At 41.9% G+C, this 17,362-nt stretch overlaps 1 protein-coding gene across 1 annotated transcript; it reads right to left on the bottom strand.

The window, feature by feature from the left end:
• Window positions 1-1,043: 1,043 nt before the first annotated feature.
• Window positions 1,044-9,810, bottom strand: hey2 (hes-related family bHLH transcription factor with YRPW motif 2). The gene is made up of 5 exons (XM_047573293.1): window positions 9,344-9,810; window positions 6,543-6,621; window positions 6,359-6,442; window positions 5,519-5,600; window positions 1,044-3,674 (listed from the first exon to the last, which is right to left on the bottom strand). The coding sequence occupies exons 1-5, from the start codon at window positions 9,427-9,429 to the stop codon at window positions 2,950-2,952; spliced, it is 1,056 nt and encodes a 351-aa protein (XP_047429249.1). The 5' UTR covers window positions 9,430-9,810; the 3' UTR covers window positions 1,044-2,949.
• Between the last annotated feature and the right edge of the window lie 7,552 nt (window positions 9,811-17,362).

Genomic DNA, 17,362 nt, shown 5'->3' with positions numbered 1-17,362 from the left:
TAACAATCATTTATTTTAATGGTTTTATTATTTTACTTTTTTTAGTGTTTGAAACAGCATTTTCATATATTTTCTATGATTGTATCTCTGTTATTTTGAGGCCACAACCTCAATATACTTCAGAGATAAAAATAAATAAATGAATAAATTACTCTGATGCCTTGTGTTTTTTATGAAGCTATGATTTTAATTGTAGAAGTCGGTTAATATAGTCCCATCAGTCAGAGTCAACGTTTTAAAATAACACTTATGGTCTCAGATAGTGAGTGTATCAGTATATTCTCTAAAATATGACTTTTCCTCGTCCATTCTTACCAAAACAGTCTGTTGTTGTTGAAATATGCTAACCACTGTTTACAGGCTATAGAGTTTGAGATGTTTGCCTCCAGCTAAGCCCCGCCCCTCAAAAAATGTCAGGTCTCTATAAACCAGTTACTCTGTAATGGTTCTACTGCTGTTTCAGAACCATGAACAGGACTTCTCCACTTCCACCTCTGTGCTGTTATTTTTCCCTGTGAACAGTAGTGTTCAATATGTTTCCTGTATCCTATATTTAGCTTTTTTATACAGTTTTTAAATGTATATTCGTATTCCTGTACATATTGTTTCTGTTTAATGTTCCCACTGAGCTCTGAGCCATTGCGCCAACATTTCATTTGGATGGAAATCTATAAGTCTCTAAGTCTCTAAGCCTTATTATTTACTGGTCTCCACCCTGACATTAGTTACTTTAGAAATCCGCACATAACTCCACTCCTGGAAGTTTCCATCATCTCTGATAATAAAGGCTTTGCTCAGACAGAAAAAATAATAAAGGTCCTAATCAGAGCTTTGTAGGTGGAGTCAGGAACAGAGACGTCAACTTCCTGCTTCACAGCTACAAAGATGGTATCAGGAAGATGATGAATGAGGACGAGAAGTGGCCATAAAACACGAGCTGCTTCCACCTGCTGCACCATGAAACGTCTGAGTAGTTCAGTCCAACAGCTTCTGGGAAAAAGAAGGACGGACGACGGAGGTTTTCTAAAAACACAGGACAGCTGCACCTTTCACCACAGCAGCACCGTTAGTCTTTATCTTTATTTGTACGAGGCCACACAGATATCTGGAGGAACATTCAGTGACAGTTAACACACAGTTAAAGAAGAAGCTGCAGCTGCGTCTGGTCTCGTCTCACAGGAACTCTTTGGTTCTTCATCGTGAAATGTCCAAAAATGAGTCGGTTAAACGTTGACTTTTAGATGCAGACTTTGGTTTGTGTGTCTGGTGTTAGTCTGAGTTCATGTAACAGGTTCTTACAGATGATGCAGATGTTTAAAGACACTCCAGTCAATGCGTAGTAGTATTAAAAGAGACGTTCTGTATAATCACCCAAACAAACAAACAAGAAGGAAGTGGTTGGTTAAATCCACACCTGGAGCTCTGGGTTCACGTCTGCAGCAGAAGAAACGTTGGAATATAGAATAAAACCCGACTTATCAACAATAACAAACAACAGAAACACCCACAAAATGAAAAGTCGACACATTAAAACAAAAACGGAGGAGAATCATGTGGTAAAATAAAAAAAAAAACTCTGAAGAGAGTGGATGGACAAAATACTGGACCATGTCATTGGACTTGTTGTTTGTGGTCGTGTTGTGTCTCTTTGTCTTTGTATTTCTTTGATATCTTCTTATGATCATTATGCATCAGTCCTTTCATTAACAACCTGGTCTCCCCTGGTGGTAATTAATTCAAATAACTGAAGATCTGATCTCAATTTGTGTGTAAATAAGCAGCAGCGCCACCAAGTGGATCTCTACTGTTATTTCAGAACCATAAACTAATGTTTTTTGTGTTTGTGTCATGACTGTGGGACATTAAGTCGCCAAGTGAACTCACGTTCAATCATCTCCTGAGTGGATTCTGGTTCAGATCAGTTTCTAGTTTAGTTTGATTCTCAGCTCCAGTTTCCAGAATCTTAAAAGGTCTCATCACTACTGAACAGGTTCGATGAATGAATGAGTTCAACTCCTCTTCTGGTCAGTAGGTGGTTTTTAATGGGACCAGGACTCATTAAAGTACGTTTCCATGCAGTTTAATGGAGCTAAGCTCAAAATGAGACTTTCTGAATGAGTCATTGTCCTAGTTTACATGGAATAACTGACCGTCAGCGGGTTAATACGTCCCTTTCTGGCTGATCTAATACATCATATAAGAAACAACTAGAGTCTCTCATCTCAAACAACGACCAGATGGATAATAGTTCAGATTTTTTAATCCTGTACATAATGTGTGCTACTCCTGGTGCAGATAGATGGCGCTACCGCTCAGGTGCTTCTTCTACCGGCTCTGTTTACCTTCTTCTTCTGCGATAAGCTTTTTCTGAATGTTTTTGTTCCGGGGTCACACCCATTGTCTAGTTAAACTCTGATTAAGGCGTATACATGCCGGGGAAATCTATTTCCAATCACGTCATCAGATGAGAAGAACTCTGATTTTAGTCGCAGTAACGTGTTTACAGGCTTAAGTTGTCCAGTTAAAGTCGGATTAAGGCAGTAATTAGTTTTTTTTTCACATGCATGTAAATGTACTGTGTGTGGATTCACACTAACCAAAGGAATGAGGTCACATGGGTCCAGACACCTCCACATGTGGACTGACTCCAGATCAGTGTTCACACCTGGACTCTGGAGACCAGATCAGGATCTTCATGTTTAATCTGAACGTGTCTTTTTGAGTTTCACACCATTAAACAGAAGTAGTGGAATAAATCTCACATGTGAGCAACACAAAGACACACACACAAATTAAAACACACGAGTTTCAGGACAAACGTGGTGACTTTGTGAAAGCAGCAGCAGCAGCTGGAAAAGAGTCAAAGGAAACTTCCCCAAACGTTTAGTTGTTAATGGAACGAGTGTCTGGGACCAGATGTTAGAACCAGATGTTTTCCAGGCTGGTTAGTCAGAAAGCTCCAACCTCAGTCCCCCACGGCCTGTAGGGCTTAGTGCTGCTACTGTGAGGAGTCTGGGAGGAGGAGGAGGAGGAGGAGGAGGAGGAGGAGATGGGAGGACTGTTGGCTGAGGTGGAGGTGAAGGAGGAAGAAGGGAGGAAGGGGAAGCCTCCGTGGAAGGCGATGGGAAACGACGCTGAGAGGGAGAGGAGGGAGGTGGAGAGGGGGGTGGGGGTGCAGGGGAGCACGAGCGACGAAGAGGAGGAGGAGGAGGAGGAGGAAGGGGAGGAGGAGGTGGAGTCTGCATGGGTGGAGAAGGAGGAGGCCACGGTGCGCTGGGATAGCTCCGCCAGCCTCTGGGGGGCTCCACCTCCTCCTCCTCCTCCTCCTCCTCCTCCGGCGTCGGGAGAAACCTGGTACCCGCTGAGTCCGAACGGGAGGGGACGCAACGAGGCCACGGCCCAGTGATGGGGAGGGAAAGGGTGAGGCGGAGGGGGAGGCTGCTGCTGGTGGTGGTGGTGGTGGTGTTGGTGGTGGTGGGAATGGGAGGCGGCCGCCAGGGCGGCGGCGTCCCGCTGGGAGGCGCAGGAGGTGAGGTGGGAGAGGAGGCGGGAGCGTAGCGGGTCGCTGGAGTCCAGACCCTCCACGGCGCTCAGGTAGCGGGACGCCTCCGTCACACACTCCTTGAAACCCAGAGACAGGAAGTCCAGAGCCAGAGCGTGGGCATCAAAGTAGCCTGGGGACAAGGACACGGTCAACACCAGAGACACAGGGGACGCCATGACAGCTGCAGTTCATCCAGTGGCCACTAGAGACCGTCTGAGCTGTCCCTCTGTGCTGATTGGTTCTGAGCTGGTCACATGTTTCATGGGCGCCATGTTGGATCCATCTAACCAATATTCACCCATAGAGAAGTGGCAATAACAGAGAATAAAGTTGGATTAAAAGTTAAAATATGCCACAGTGCTCAGCCTACGGCTCCAGCACAGGATCAGGAAAACACGGAGGAAACTCCACCGTTTCCCCAGTGAACAAAAACACAGAAAGTTATGGAGCAGAAGATTAAAAAGAAGAACTGGACGTCAGCTGGTTTCTCTCTATTATGTGATGAGGTAAATGTCAATGTCTCTGTTTGATGTTTGTTAAGATTTTATATAGAAAAATAAAGTCACACCATCATTAATGTGAACCTCAAACACACCACTTTACACATGAATGAAGTCTGAAGTTAGCCTAGCCTTATGCTAGCCTTATGCTAGCTCTATGCTAGCTAGTTATCTAGAAAAATAGCAGCTAGCGTCATATATACTGTGAAACCCATGTGTTTGTGTTATTTAATTACAGGAAACCTAAAAATGATTCAGACACTGTCATCTAGTCATTGGTTATTTCCCTCATTTCAAAGAGGCTCCAAGAAAAAGAGGAAAATGAAGAAGGATGGAGGAGAAGAACATGTGGATTCAGTACCAGCACCTACAGCTAAAGATAAATCTATACTGGATCAGGTGGCAAAAAACAAAACAAAAAAAAACAAAACCCTGGTTTTAAGAGAACGTTTTCTGTCTGTCTGAGAGAGAAATTCAGCTCTTGTTTGAAAAATCTCTCAAAAATTTCCAAACAGAGGAGGAATCTGTCCAACCAACATTTAAAAAGTGTTTAGAGTCTGAGCTGCAGAGAGAAGGTTTTAAACTCTTTGCAGAAACATCAGAAATGTTTCCTGTGACCTCGACGGACTCTAACGCTCACACTGTCTCTGGTAAACCCAAACAAACCCTGCAGAGAGAGAACGCCTGTGAAGCCCCAACGCTAACCCACCCTCCTCCTCCTCCTCCTCCTCCTCCTCCTCCTCCTCCTCCTCTTCCTCCTCCTCTTCCTCCTCCTCCTTCTCCTCCTCCTCCTCCTCCTCCTCCTCCTCCTCCTCCTCCTCCTCCTCCTCTCCTTCTCCTCCTCCTCCTCCTACTCCTCCTCCTTCTCCTCCTCCTCCTCCTCTTCCTCCTCCTCCCCCCATCAGCTTTATGAAAACAGCCTCAGGGTCAAGTGGAGCTTTTATCCCTGCAGCGTTTTCCCATGGACTCTCCTTCTATCACACACTCAATTTCTATCACTTCAGAGGACGACATGATTCATTTCCAGTAGAACAGAGTCTAAACCTAAACCTAAACCTAAACCCTAAACCCAAATCCCCAATATTGGCTTGTGGCTGTAAACTCAACTTTAACCTCACCTAGAAAAAGACTTAAATCTAATCTTAGTTTCAGGCCACAGTCTAAACCGATACCATAACATTGACCCCTTCACCTTCATCTAAACTGACCCAAGACAACTTAAACTTAACCTGGGTTTAAACTACCATAATCAAAAGTAAAAGAGACCTTAAAATAAACTCAGCTAATCTAAATTTATCTTGACCTTAATCTAAATAAAACTTAGTCTAAACCTAAATTTGATCTAGTCTTTGTCTGTAACCAAGATATAATTTTAACTTAGATAACTTAGCCAGATAATCTCAATCTGATCTAAGACAAAACTCTGATCAACGTAATCCAATTATTGTGATATTATGTGTTTATTTGTTGTTACCTTTCCCTCCGTTGGCCTGAAGCAGCTTCAGATGGTCCACAGTCATCTGGAGGATTTCTGCCTTCTCCAGTTTAGCTGAACCCTGATAAAAAAACAAAAAAACAATCAAACATCGGGAAACTGCTAATGTTTCACACAAGTACAAGTAAAAATAATCATTAATTTAATCAAAAATTAATGAAAATATATGTTGTTGCTGAGCCTGAAGGTGTAAAAGAAAAGAAAGAAAAAACCTTATGGAATAAAGCGTTTGAATAATCTAAATATTGTTAAAATCAATCAGGATCTCACATATCAGGTTTTTACTATTATTGGAATAAATAATCTACTGGAAGAATTTAAAACAGAACCAAACAGTTTATTAATTTCATTTATGAATCTACACTTTTTCCAACATTTTACACAAGAACTGTTTCAGTTATTTATTGATTTTGTGACTTTGGGTCTAAAGACCTGAGCTCTGACAACCACTTTCCCTCCCGGAGAACCTCAAGGCTCAGTCCTAGGCCCAGTTTCCATCCAATTATATCCCACGACTACAGGTCTAATCTCAAACATATAAGATACCTAATCATTGTGCATTTCTACGCAGATGACACTCAGTTTTATTTAGAAACCTTTGACTCCAGTGACTAATTTGGACAAAACACGAGTAAATCCAAGAAAATTTTAATTTTTGTGTCAATTTAATAAAAAATTCCAATAATATTTTGCATTTTGTTTGAAAACTGAGACAAAGCCTCAACTTTTAACATATATTTGGATGCTGTTCTCCTAGATGTGCACCCTGTGACAATAAAACAACTTCCTTTCATTATTTCTATAGAAACAAACATTCACCTGCTTCTCAAACGCTGTTGGGACGAGTCTCCTCAACTCAGACAAGCTGCTGTTGATTCTGTCTCTGCGTCTCTTCTCAATTATCTGACGTGAAGATAATAATAAATGAATAAATTCAAATGTAGATCCATGACGTCCAGACACAAACCCAGCGCCAGTATCTCAGAGTACGAAATGATTTTACCCCTCTGCGCTTTTTCCTCGCCATCACCTGAGTGGTCGTGGTCGGTGATCCGCATCTGACGAAGGACGTCTTCATGTGTCTGCAAAATAAATTTACCCTCAAATCAACTTGTGAATATTTGACTGAAATGTTTTAACTGGTGTGTGGTGTTAACAGCCCTTTTTATCTTGTATTATGCTGCTTTATGAAAACATTTCCGGCTCCAGAACACATCCGTGACATGAAGTTTCTGCTTCTTCTCTTCTGCCCAAATAAATAAATAAAACCAAGAAGATTAAATGCTTCACTTTTAATGAAGACTAAAAGAAGGTTTTTCTGTTTTTTGTGTCTCTGTGCCTCTAACCAACAGTTCAGAGCAGAATATTTACTGCACATCTGTGGTTTCTAGTTATTTTTACTGTGTTTCTATGAGTCCTTGACTCCACCAACACAATCAATACTCACCTGAAACACCTGAGCTAAACACATTTAATTAGTCACCTGCCTCCTGGTGGATTTATCTACAGCAGCTTCTGGCAGCCATTTCCAAAATGGCCGCCGTCATGGACATTTTTGTCAAAGAAATCTTTGATCATTTTCAAAAGTTTCCTGTAAGAATATAATTTCTGTTGTTACTGATATTTCAGTATAAATATTTACTTCAGTGAAGCGACCTGTACTTAATGCCATGTTAGAATAAAATCATGTTGAAAAGTTGTGAACTTTATTTTATTTTTAACCATTTGTCCAATTTACTTATTTAAAAGAGTGAAATGCATCTTAAAATATACATGAATTTATTCTACATTATTGGAATTTATAGATATTTATGATTTTCTGTTCAGACTCATGTTCACTAGGTGATTATCGACTATAATAACCTATAGGTTATAAACATTACCAGTTCAGAGACGTTAAAGAAAAGCATTAAAAAAAAAAAAATAATGAAAATAAAATGAAACCAAAAAATAAGGAAAAATAAGAAAAATGTTACTGAACTGGTAAAAATGTTTAAAATATAATCTTCTGACTTTTATTTCACATATAAAACAATGTGGAGTAACATTTATGACATTGTTAATAAAAAGCTCCATAACAGGAAAAGTTTTCCATAAATGCACGAGATAGAAAATATATTAATTCATCTCATGTAATTAAAAACCTGAGCTACAGTAATGTGGGTTAATACCACGATGTTTATTTGACAGCTTCAGCCCTAAATTGTGTTTTAGATTTAGATTAAACTTGTTAATAACCCCCTCACACTCCCAGACCCACATCATAAGAGCACATATGTACTAACTCTGTGTTTTCTGTTCATAGATTTAGTTTATTTTTCATCCTGAGTTCTATTTATTTACTGATGGATTTACTGCGTGATCACACTTTACTTATGTCCCTTGTGGAACGAATGTTGAAGCCAGAGGACGTCACTATGAAGAAAGAAAAACTCAAATGCCTAATTATTATAGTAAAAAATGATAAGTTCCTCTTTATATAATAATCATGTTTATTTTGATGCAAAATAAATCAATGAAACTATCTGTTATGTACAAAACTGTTCTTGGCCTGTGTTGGAAGTTTATTGGATCAAGCACCACATCAGATCACGTGCAGACATGAAGACGATTAAGTAAAAATGTGTTTAGAGTTTCATTTAAATAACTACAACTATATTACATCTCATAATTAAATCTATTTGCCTCGTCTCACAGATTTGGAGATGATGAGTTTGGATGCAGTACTTTTAAAAGTGTAGTTGTATTTTCATTTAGTTTCTGAGTTGTATTTATTCAATGCAAGACTCGTTTACATAAAACGAGACATAAAAACGTCTTTTATGGCAAAAATAAATGAACCAGTTTGTTCTGTTAGAGTTTAAAAATAAACGTAAGAATCGTTTCAGTCTGTGTGAAGGTGCAGAACTCATTTTATTGTTTTAAATTAAATCTTTAGTTTCTTAGTTTAAAAAATGCATAAATCTGAATTTAATGCATCTTTTCTGACATTTAGTTAATTTTCCTATTTTTTATTTTTTATTCTCCATGAGAAATCTTCAAAAATAAAACCTATTTTGCTTTCAGAAATCTTTTTTAGCTGTTAATCTTGATCTTTTCGGACTTTATTTAAAGTTTTTTTGACTTTCTTTAAACTTCTTTAAGGACGGTTCTGTTTGTTTCCACCCTGACCTCTCATCGTTGCAGCCTTTGGAAATATTAACTAATCATAAAAGTTCCACATCGTCTCCAACAGAAGCCCCTGTGAAGGTTTGTGTGTTTCTCTGCACCGCTCTTATTTTGGGAGTTTTAAAAATCTCATCACGTTCTTCAGTCACGTTCAGTCTCAGTGATCTTGAGTTTGCAGCGGTGGTTTGTGTCTCACATGTTTCCATCCAGGTCTCCTCCCGTTTAGCTTGATGTTTGAGGCTTTTATACTTTCATATATACTTGAGACCAACTTTTTATTGTCTTTGTTTTCATGTGCATCATGAAATATAAAAACCTCTTCGATCTGCAGCGTTTTATTATAATAGTTTCTTACTTGCAGGCATCTATGAAAGTCATGACTGTGAAGTTTCTAAGTTGTAAGTGTTTTAGTTCTGGAGGAATCAAAGTTGGACCACAGTTAAAAATAAGAAGAAGTTGTTGTGTTCATCTGATAAAATGTGTTGGTTGAATCCTGTAATGACTTTAATCAGTGAAAGGAAAAGAGGGTTAAAGGGTTAAACCAGCGACATGATTAAAGTCCAGACTGTTGCTGCCTCCGTGGAGCCGATCAGACACAAAGAGACGTGGATCGACTTTAACCAAACGAGGACTCACCCTGGATAAATGTTCTCACTGCCCACATCGATGGTCTCCTCCACCTCGCTCTCCGCTGAGCTGCTGTCCTCACACGGCCGCTTCATGGTGCATGGACGGTGGGTAAGAGGCTTCAAACACCCACCGGGAAGAGAAGTTTAAGTCAAACTAAAGCAGCTTCAGTTCAGTCTCTGTGAACCTGTGAACCTCTGCTACAGGTGGATCCTCCACAGACGCTGTCACGGTTCATGTTTTATTGTTTGATGAACATCTGCAGATATGAGTGTATTAATCCAGGTGATTCTGGTTCCACTCCCACAATCAGAGACTCTTCTTATTTAAAGGAATAAAAGACACAAACAGACGAGGAATCACAGATCAACAGGTTTCAGCTTCCAGTAAATATTCAGCTCAGACGGACGCTGAGTCGGCTGCAGACTGGACTGGTGACCGGTGAGTCCTCCTCCTCCTCCTCCTCCTCCTCCTCCTCCTCCTCCTCCTCCTCCTCCTCCTCCTCCTCCTCCTCTGCTGTCGAAGCTTTCCCACGGACCCTGGGAGCCACACACACACACACAAACACACACAGAGAAACACACACTGGCTGGAGCCGCCCAGTGAACTGAATGTGAGACGGTAGATTTGTTCAGTCTCTGCAGAGCTGCTTCTTCTCTGCTGATAAAACCCTCCGTCTGGTCCTCGGGGAGTTTCTGTGCGTTCTGCTTGTTATTAAGTTGTAGGGGCCAAACTTTCACAGAATGCTAACACTGTGGGACCATTAGTCAGAGCTTTGTGGAGGTTAAAGGGACTTGGGTTTGACGGTTAGTTTGGGGTTCTGGGAGAATAAAGATGTAAAGACCTTAGAGAATCGTCCTTGGTTCAGGGCTAAAAGAAGGTAAAAGTTACACTTAGACCACGGTTAGAGTCAGGGCCAAACCTGCAGAAAGGTGGAAGGTTGTCTCACTAGCCAACCACTAAGGCCCCACAACTTTTAAGGGTTTAAAGAGTTTGTTTTAAGGTCACAAGTCACCTGGAGTTAGAGTTGGGGCTGTGCCAGTGTTTTTATATAACATTAACTATCTGTGGGTCTATGAATAAAACGATGAGCTGATTTAAAACCATGTTTTCTCTACAGGAACTTTCTGAAGGAACATCTAAACGCCAGCAGATCTTTGTTTAGAGCAGAATCAGTTCCCACTGGAGAGACTCCAGACCAGGTCTGGGTTCTAGGCTATGCTCCTATGCTAATGATAAGTAGCATGGACTGAAACTCTGCAGTGTTTAAGGGAAGTAGAAACAGGAAGTGACCAGCAGCGACATGAATACTGATGGAATTCAGACAGTTGTGGAGATGATGTGAAACATCAGCACTGGAGATGTGGGTGGAATTGATCTAATCTCAGCTTTGACTGATACAGTGAAATGACTCATGACTCAGCAGCATCGTCCACCATTTTGGTTCCCACCACCTCATCCACCATGATGACGGCAGCTCAGAGCGTCAGTTTGAACTCGGATGCAGCAACGTTAATGTAGATGTAGACATATCTTTATGTCCTGCTTGTTTCTACTTGGGAAATAAGGGAAAATAGAGATGGTTACCTAGGCAACCAGAGGATGAAACGTCCACTAGAGACCAAGTGTCAGCTGCAAACAGATGGGCGACCAGAGAATCTCATTATGTGGACGTGGCTTTACTGATGTTGCCAGTTCGAGTTCGAGTCTTTCAAGGCCTTTTTGAGTCTCTTCAGTCTTTACGTCTCCGTCTGCAGCGCTCAGAGATGCAGCTTCAGCTTTGATTTCATTCATTGTGATGTATTTGTCTTCCTTTTGTTAGTTTGTGTATCTGCTGTTCCTCCTTTGTGTTGCATCCAGAGATGAGTGGATGAGACTTTAATGAAACGTTAGATATGACGTATCTGAAAAGGTGTAATGTGTCGGGTTCCCACAGCTCCTGTGTTCACTGAAACCCAATCATCGTGTGACAACAACCCAAGCGTCTGTCTTTTCACAGCCGTTCGTCTCTGAGCGATGCTACGAGGATCTGATGCTGGATTCATAACGAACCCACTCATTTACACCAGGCAGCGACCTCCCTCCAGGTCTGAGCCATGAAGCCTAAGTGCAAAGGTTACACTGTAGAATCTCCCTTTCTGATGCAGCAAACATGGCGCCCATGAGTCACGTTGGCTGAAACTGGAGTAGCAGAGTCTCTAGACCGTGTTTCCTTTAAGTCTTCAGCTCTAAATGTCTGGGAAAGGGGTCTAAATGGGAACATCATTCCTCAATGACTGGGACTTGGCATGAACATGTTAACCCTGTAGAGTCTGACAAAAATAATAGTGATTTTTGGACATTTAAATTGGGTAAATAAATAATTTTTGCACAAAACACAATAATTACCAAGTGAAGAAAAAAATCATTTATAGAAATCTAAAAATTCCACTGATAAAGAATGAACAAACTTGGCCAAAAAAACATCAATAGTAACGATATAAAGGACGTTATTATCGGAACTATTTCCATGCAAAACAAACAACAAAATGTAAAATATTTGCTGTTAGAGGGTTAAGACGTCTCAGAGGACAACACGTCCACATTTATCCACAGAGGACAGAGGAGTAGAGGAGGACGTGTCCCCTCTGAGACTCTATGGACACCAGCCACAGATGTTTGTAGAAAGAAGACGGATCCTTTGCTCTTGTTGATGATATCGGAGGTTTATCGGTGTCGGGGGCCAAGCAGGGCCAAGCAGGGCCAAGCAGGGCCAAGCAGGGCCATCCTATAGCAGGAAGCCCCGAGCGTGGAGGGAGGAATATGTGAGTGTGGAGGCAGCTCTGGGCCGTGAGTCGGAAATCCTTCTCAGAACAAGAGACCACGACTCTGAGTAGAAACAGAGACAGAGAATGGGAGGAAGTGGAGTATTATTCTGACTTAGACGACGTTCACCACCCGACGCCTCAGACCTCACACCACTCAGCCCTCCACGTTCCCACAGGACGTCCCACACACACCAACACACACACACTAACACACAGCAACACACTCCAACACACAGCAACACACACTAACACACAGCAACACACACTAACACACTCCAACACACACTAACACAGTCCAACACGCACTAAAAACACAGCAACTTACTGTGTTTCCATTCCCTCTACAAACCTAAACCTAAATATGAATAAAAACTGGGAATAATAATAATTTCTAAAAACCTCTCAAATGTCTGAAGATAAAACATTTCTACTCTCATGAGGAGGTTTTTCAGACGCATCATGTGACCAGTTCATCTGAATCCATCTTCCTCAAAGTGACGAGAGCTGAAGAGAAAGATGGGACAGAGTTACAGCTCATTGATGGACCAATGAAATCTGGCTTTTCTTTTGGAAACGCAGCCACTGACACATAAACGTGATCATTAAAGCAGATATGTGGAACCTTCCTAATTTAACCCGTGTGTAAATGTGTAAATGTGTTTGTTCCTGTTGTACACAAATGTCAGAATTTCCAGGTTCCACGTTCCTCCTGGTAGAACACCCACGTTGTGTCTTCATGAGAAGCTTCCTCAGACGTCCTCGTCTCTGCAGAGACAAACTCATCCTCCACCGAAAGAAACGAGCAGCAGATAAAAACCTCCACGTGTTCTTATTGATTGGATTAGTTTGAGCGGTTTCCATGGAGACCGAATCAAAGAGATGTGATCAGTGATCAGGTACATGAGTTTATATCGATAAGAGGAGGAGGAGGAGGTGGAGGTGGAGGTAGAAGATAAGGAGAAGACGAGGGCATAAACGAGGAGGACAAGAAGAAGAAGAAAAACAGAGATGAGAGGAAGTAGGAGGACAAGGAGTAATAGAATCTCCTCCTCCTCTATGTCCTGAATGTTTGGGTGGAGGAGGAGGAGGAGGAGATGGAGGAGGAGGAGGAAATGGCAGGTGTAGGAAGGGTGGAAGATGAAGATACATGAGGAAGGTGAAGAGATAAAAAAGGAGAAGGACAAGAAGAAGATGATGAAGAAGAAGAAGAAGAAGAAGAAGAAGAAGAAGAAGAAGGTGGATAAGGAGTGGCATCATGTCCTCCTCCATGTCCTGAGTGTTTACAGTCTCAGATGACATCTCCTCGTCTCCACGGTCTCTGTCCTCTTTGATTCCATCTTTGGTTCATCCTAGTTTTTCTTCCTCCTGTTTCCGGTTTTATTCTGATTATTAGAAGAAGAACTAGAGTTGACGTAGTGTCTCTTATCGGCAGATTTCAAAATAAAAGCTGGTGGCTGGTGGAGGTGTGAGAAATGGAGCAGCAGCCTTTAATGCACTCCCACAGACTCCATGATTGTCTGTTGTTCCAGGATATAATAGTCCATTGTTGTGATGAAGGAAACCTGCAGACACGTCCTCCGGGAGGTCGTGCTGCCAACCTCCTGCAGGTGCAGCGCTACTCCACTTCCTTCCTGTCACCTGACCAGGGCTTCCTATCAGGACACACATATTTACTGATATTTCCTCGATGTTAACTCTTCCAGAGGCTGTTGGAGGAGCTGTAGAAGGTTATCAGCACGTTTCAGTGTCACTCGACCTCCGACCTCTCCTCTAAATAAAGGACAGGTGAAACAGAGGCCGTCTTATCTGGAGCAGACGCTGGAAACACAAACACCAGGAGACCAGGAGATAATGAAACTACTATTAACATCTACCCCATTTACCTTCACACCTGCTCTTAATTAATTAAAAAATGTGTCTCCATTAATTCATGCTCAGCCAGAACTTGAGATCTGATCTGATCTGATCTGATCTGCCTTCATCAATTTAATAATTACGTTGCTGTAATTTCATTTCATTTCAACACTTAACAATATTATTATTCTTTTTCTATGGTTATAGATTGTGTATCTAAATGGTTATACATGAATCAAGTATTTATGAATGTGTGTCTTGAACCAATCAGAGGAAGAGTTTGGGTTTTGTCAAACAGGTCAAGTGGCCTTGTGAAGGATCCTTCATGTTATCAGGCTGAAGGAGACCAGAGAAGAAGAAGAAGAAGGAGTTCCCAGCAGCAGCGTTAAAGAGGCTCGAAGCTCTAATCTACCAAACACGTCAACACACTCTCAGAGGAGACGAGTGGACCCTCAGAGATCTGCTGGACGTCCAGACTGTGGAGGACACCTTTCACCAGCTGAGACGACCCAGAGCCTGTTCACACCACAACATTCCTTCACTCACCAGACAATAACCTGGACGGAGCTTTAAGGGCTTTAAAACTACCACAGTTTGACTTTTATTCTTATTATTACAACACAACAACAGACACGTTTGATAAAAGACAACACGTCTCCATCCTGATCAGAGGTCAACTGTTACCATGGAGACGCAATCAGACGATGTGATCAGATAAAAACACCAACCGCTGTAGAGGAGCATCGTATCTACTGGAAATAAAACAGAAGAAGAAGAAGAGGAAGAAGAGGACGTGGCAAGACATGGAGGAGGAGGATGAGGAGAAGGAGGAGAAGAAAGGAGGAAAAGACGAAGTAAGAAGTAAGAAACTCCTCAACCTGAGGTTCATTCTTCTGTTTATTGGTAGATGATTGGTAAAGGTTACCATGGCTACCACCTCCAGAGCCTCCTCCTCCTCCCGTTTCCACGGTGACATGTCCAGGGTGTTGACGGTGGCCTGAGGCTGAGAACCAGACGTCTTCATGTCGTCATGTGTGAGAGTTGATGTTTGTAGTGAGAGCTGCTGTGTTCAGCATTAGTGTCACCTCCACCCAGATATCACATCAGCACCACACACACATCCTCACTGCTCATAGAAGAACACACAAACACAAACACACAAACACACAAACCCGTCCTTCTACTTCACACCGTCTCCTCTAAGACCAGGTCTGAACACACTTCAACCCTCAGGACGTTTACATTCCACAAGAGAAACGCACAGAAACTATTTTACAGCTTCAACACAAAACTACACAACCATGTCACAACCATGAGACAAAGAGACATAAGGAAAAGTCCCCTACGATGAGTCCTGGTCCTTTAAAAAACACCTACCGACCTCATCCATTCATTCATTCATCCACTGGTAGAAATGAACCTGGATCAGAGACATCTGTTCATTAGTGACGAGTCTTTAAATCTCAGTCCATCCTGACGCACTGGAACGTGTTGAAGATCTTTTTAATTGAAGCTCTGAGACTTAAACTCTGTGTGAGCTGCACAAACTCATGCTGCTGTTTTATTTCTCACTTCTTCTTAATTACTCAGTGTCTATATTCTATAGTAATTCATGGGGAATAATCCAGAGAACCTGAGAACATCATGTGGTTCCATCTCATGCTTCTGTTTGGTTGAGAAATACAAATCTTTGAATCCTTGAAAAAAAAAGTCTCAAAATTCTAAAAATAATCAGCAAAAGTAAATGTGAGCAGACACACAATTGTATTTGTGAGTGATTTGATTGGTTATTTTGAGACAATTGATGAGAGATAGAAGCAGATGACGAACACAGACTACATGACTGACCCCTGGAGATTAACAGGGGGAACGTCGGGAACGTCTGGAACGTCAGGAACGCTGAGAATGTGTCAGGTGACAGTTTACAGTGGGTCCAACATGGAGGAGAGTGTCGTCTACACTGACCAGAAACACCAGGAGGACCTCGTCTGAAGGACTGGTCCACCAACAAACATCACTCCAGAACCCAGAGGAACCCAGAGGAACCCAGAGGAACCTCTACAGATGAGACCAGAGTAGAATAGTTTGGTGTAAATGTTTGGAGATGAACCAACACTGCATTCCAGCATCAGAACCTCATCCCTCCATGACACATGGGGGCGCTAATGTCCTGGTTTGGGCCTGTTCTGCTGCATCTGCTCATCATTGATGGACCAATGAACTGTGAATTCTACCAGTGAACTCTGAAAGAAAATGTCAGGACATGAGTCCATGAGCTGAATGTGAAGAGAAACTGGGTCATGGAGGAAGACAAGGAGCCCAAGAACACCAGTGGTTCTCCAGAAGAACCAGATGAATGTTCAGGACCGTTTTTGTTGTCGCGTTTTAATGGAACAAACTCTGTAAATGTGGTGAGCCTGAGAATCTGACTTCAGGGACTGGAACCAAACAATCGGTGTCGTGCCGCTCACTGCCTGAGTCAACAAACACACCAACAGCAACACATTAACACACACTCCAGCCGCCGTGCACCACTTCCTTTCATTCTGCAGAGCTCTCTGTTCGTCTCTCTTCCACTCGCTCCCTTCAACTCTCTCTCAGTCTGTCTCTCTGATTAATTGCCACTAAATCACCACGAGTCACGACAGGCCGTCTTTCTTTCTGCGAGTCCTTCACTCTCTTCCTCCTTTTCTCCCACTTCCCTCCTTCTACTGTGGTATTTCGGACGGCCCTCCTCCTCTCATTGTTCTGCAGTGAACTGGAGGATTGCTCATTTACCGGAGCTCAACCTGTTTTTCTTTCAGATTTTATTCGTTTAGTCCATCAACGTCCTTCTCCCCTTCATATTTGTGCTGCTTTGCACATTTACAGTCAAAGTAAGGTTTGGCAAAATGTATGTCATAAAGATGGAAATATATAGGCATATATAGGCAGACAGCTGGGAAGAAGAAAAACAAGGAAAGTGACAGAATTTGGTTTTCAAGTGGCCGTAAAACAAATTCTTCCACTCTGAACTAAGCTGTAACTACCAGGAGTGAAAACTGAAAACCAACGAGGAACAGACAGTTCCTCTAATGTCCACTAAAAACCACAGACTGTAAAAAGAGTGGATGCCATGAAAGCCCTAACCCCCTGGTGTCTGGCTGCAGTATAGGTCATATAAGCCCCGCCCCCTCTATGTTAGTGGGCGGGACTCGGGCCAAATTAAAACACTAAAATACATGTTTAATATATATTTTATCAAATGTGGTTTCTATCATTTTAGGTAGTTAATATAATGTTGATATTTGCTCAAGTGTTCATTTTGCTGAAAAGTTTAGTTTTAGTTGAAGCTACAGAAACAGGATGTGACGTCATAGGACGCCTA

Source organism: Mugil cephalus, chromosome 21 (assembly GCF_022458985.1).
Source record: "Mugil cephalus isolate CIBA_MC_2020 chromosome 21, CIBA_Mcephalus_1.1, whole genome shotgun sequence".
NCBI classification, from domain to species: Eukaryota; Metazoa; Chordata; class Actinopteri; order Mugiliformes; family Mugilidae; genus Mugil; species Mugil cephalus.
The sequence above is the reverse complement of the archived record's forward strand: the minus strand, read 5'-3'. Positions and strand labels throughout refer to the sequence as shown.

Bases quoted from the DNA above. Each gene is read 5' to 3' on its own strand.
- hey2 (XM_047573293.1), bottom strand. From the start codon at position 9,429: ATGAAGCGGCCGTGTGAGGACAGCAGCTCAGCGGAGAGCGAGGTGGAG. The intron at 5,601-6,358 runs GTGAATGTTTGT...TTTTTTTATCAG, and splicing joins CAACAGCGTTTGAGAAGCAG to GGTTCAGCTAAACTGGAGAA. The intron at 3,675-5,518 runs GTAACAACAAAT...CCTTGTCCCCAG, and splicing joins TCAGGCCAACGGAGGGAAAG to GCTACTTTGATGCCCACGCT.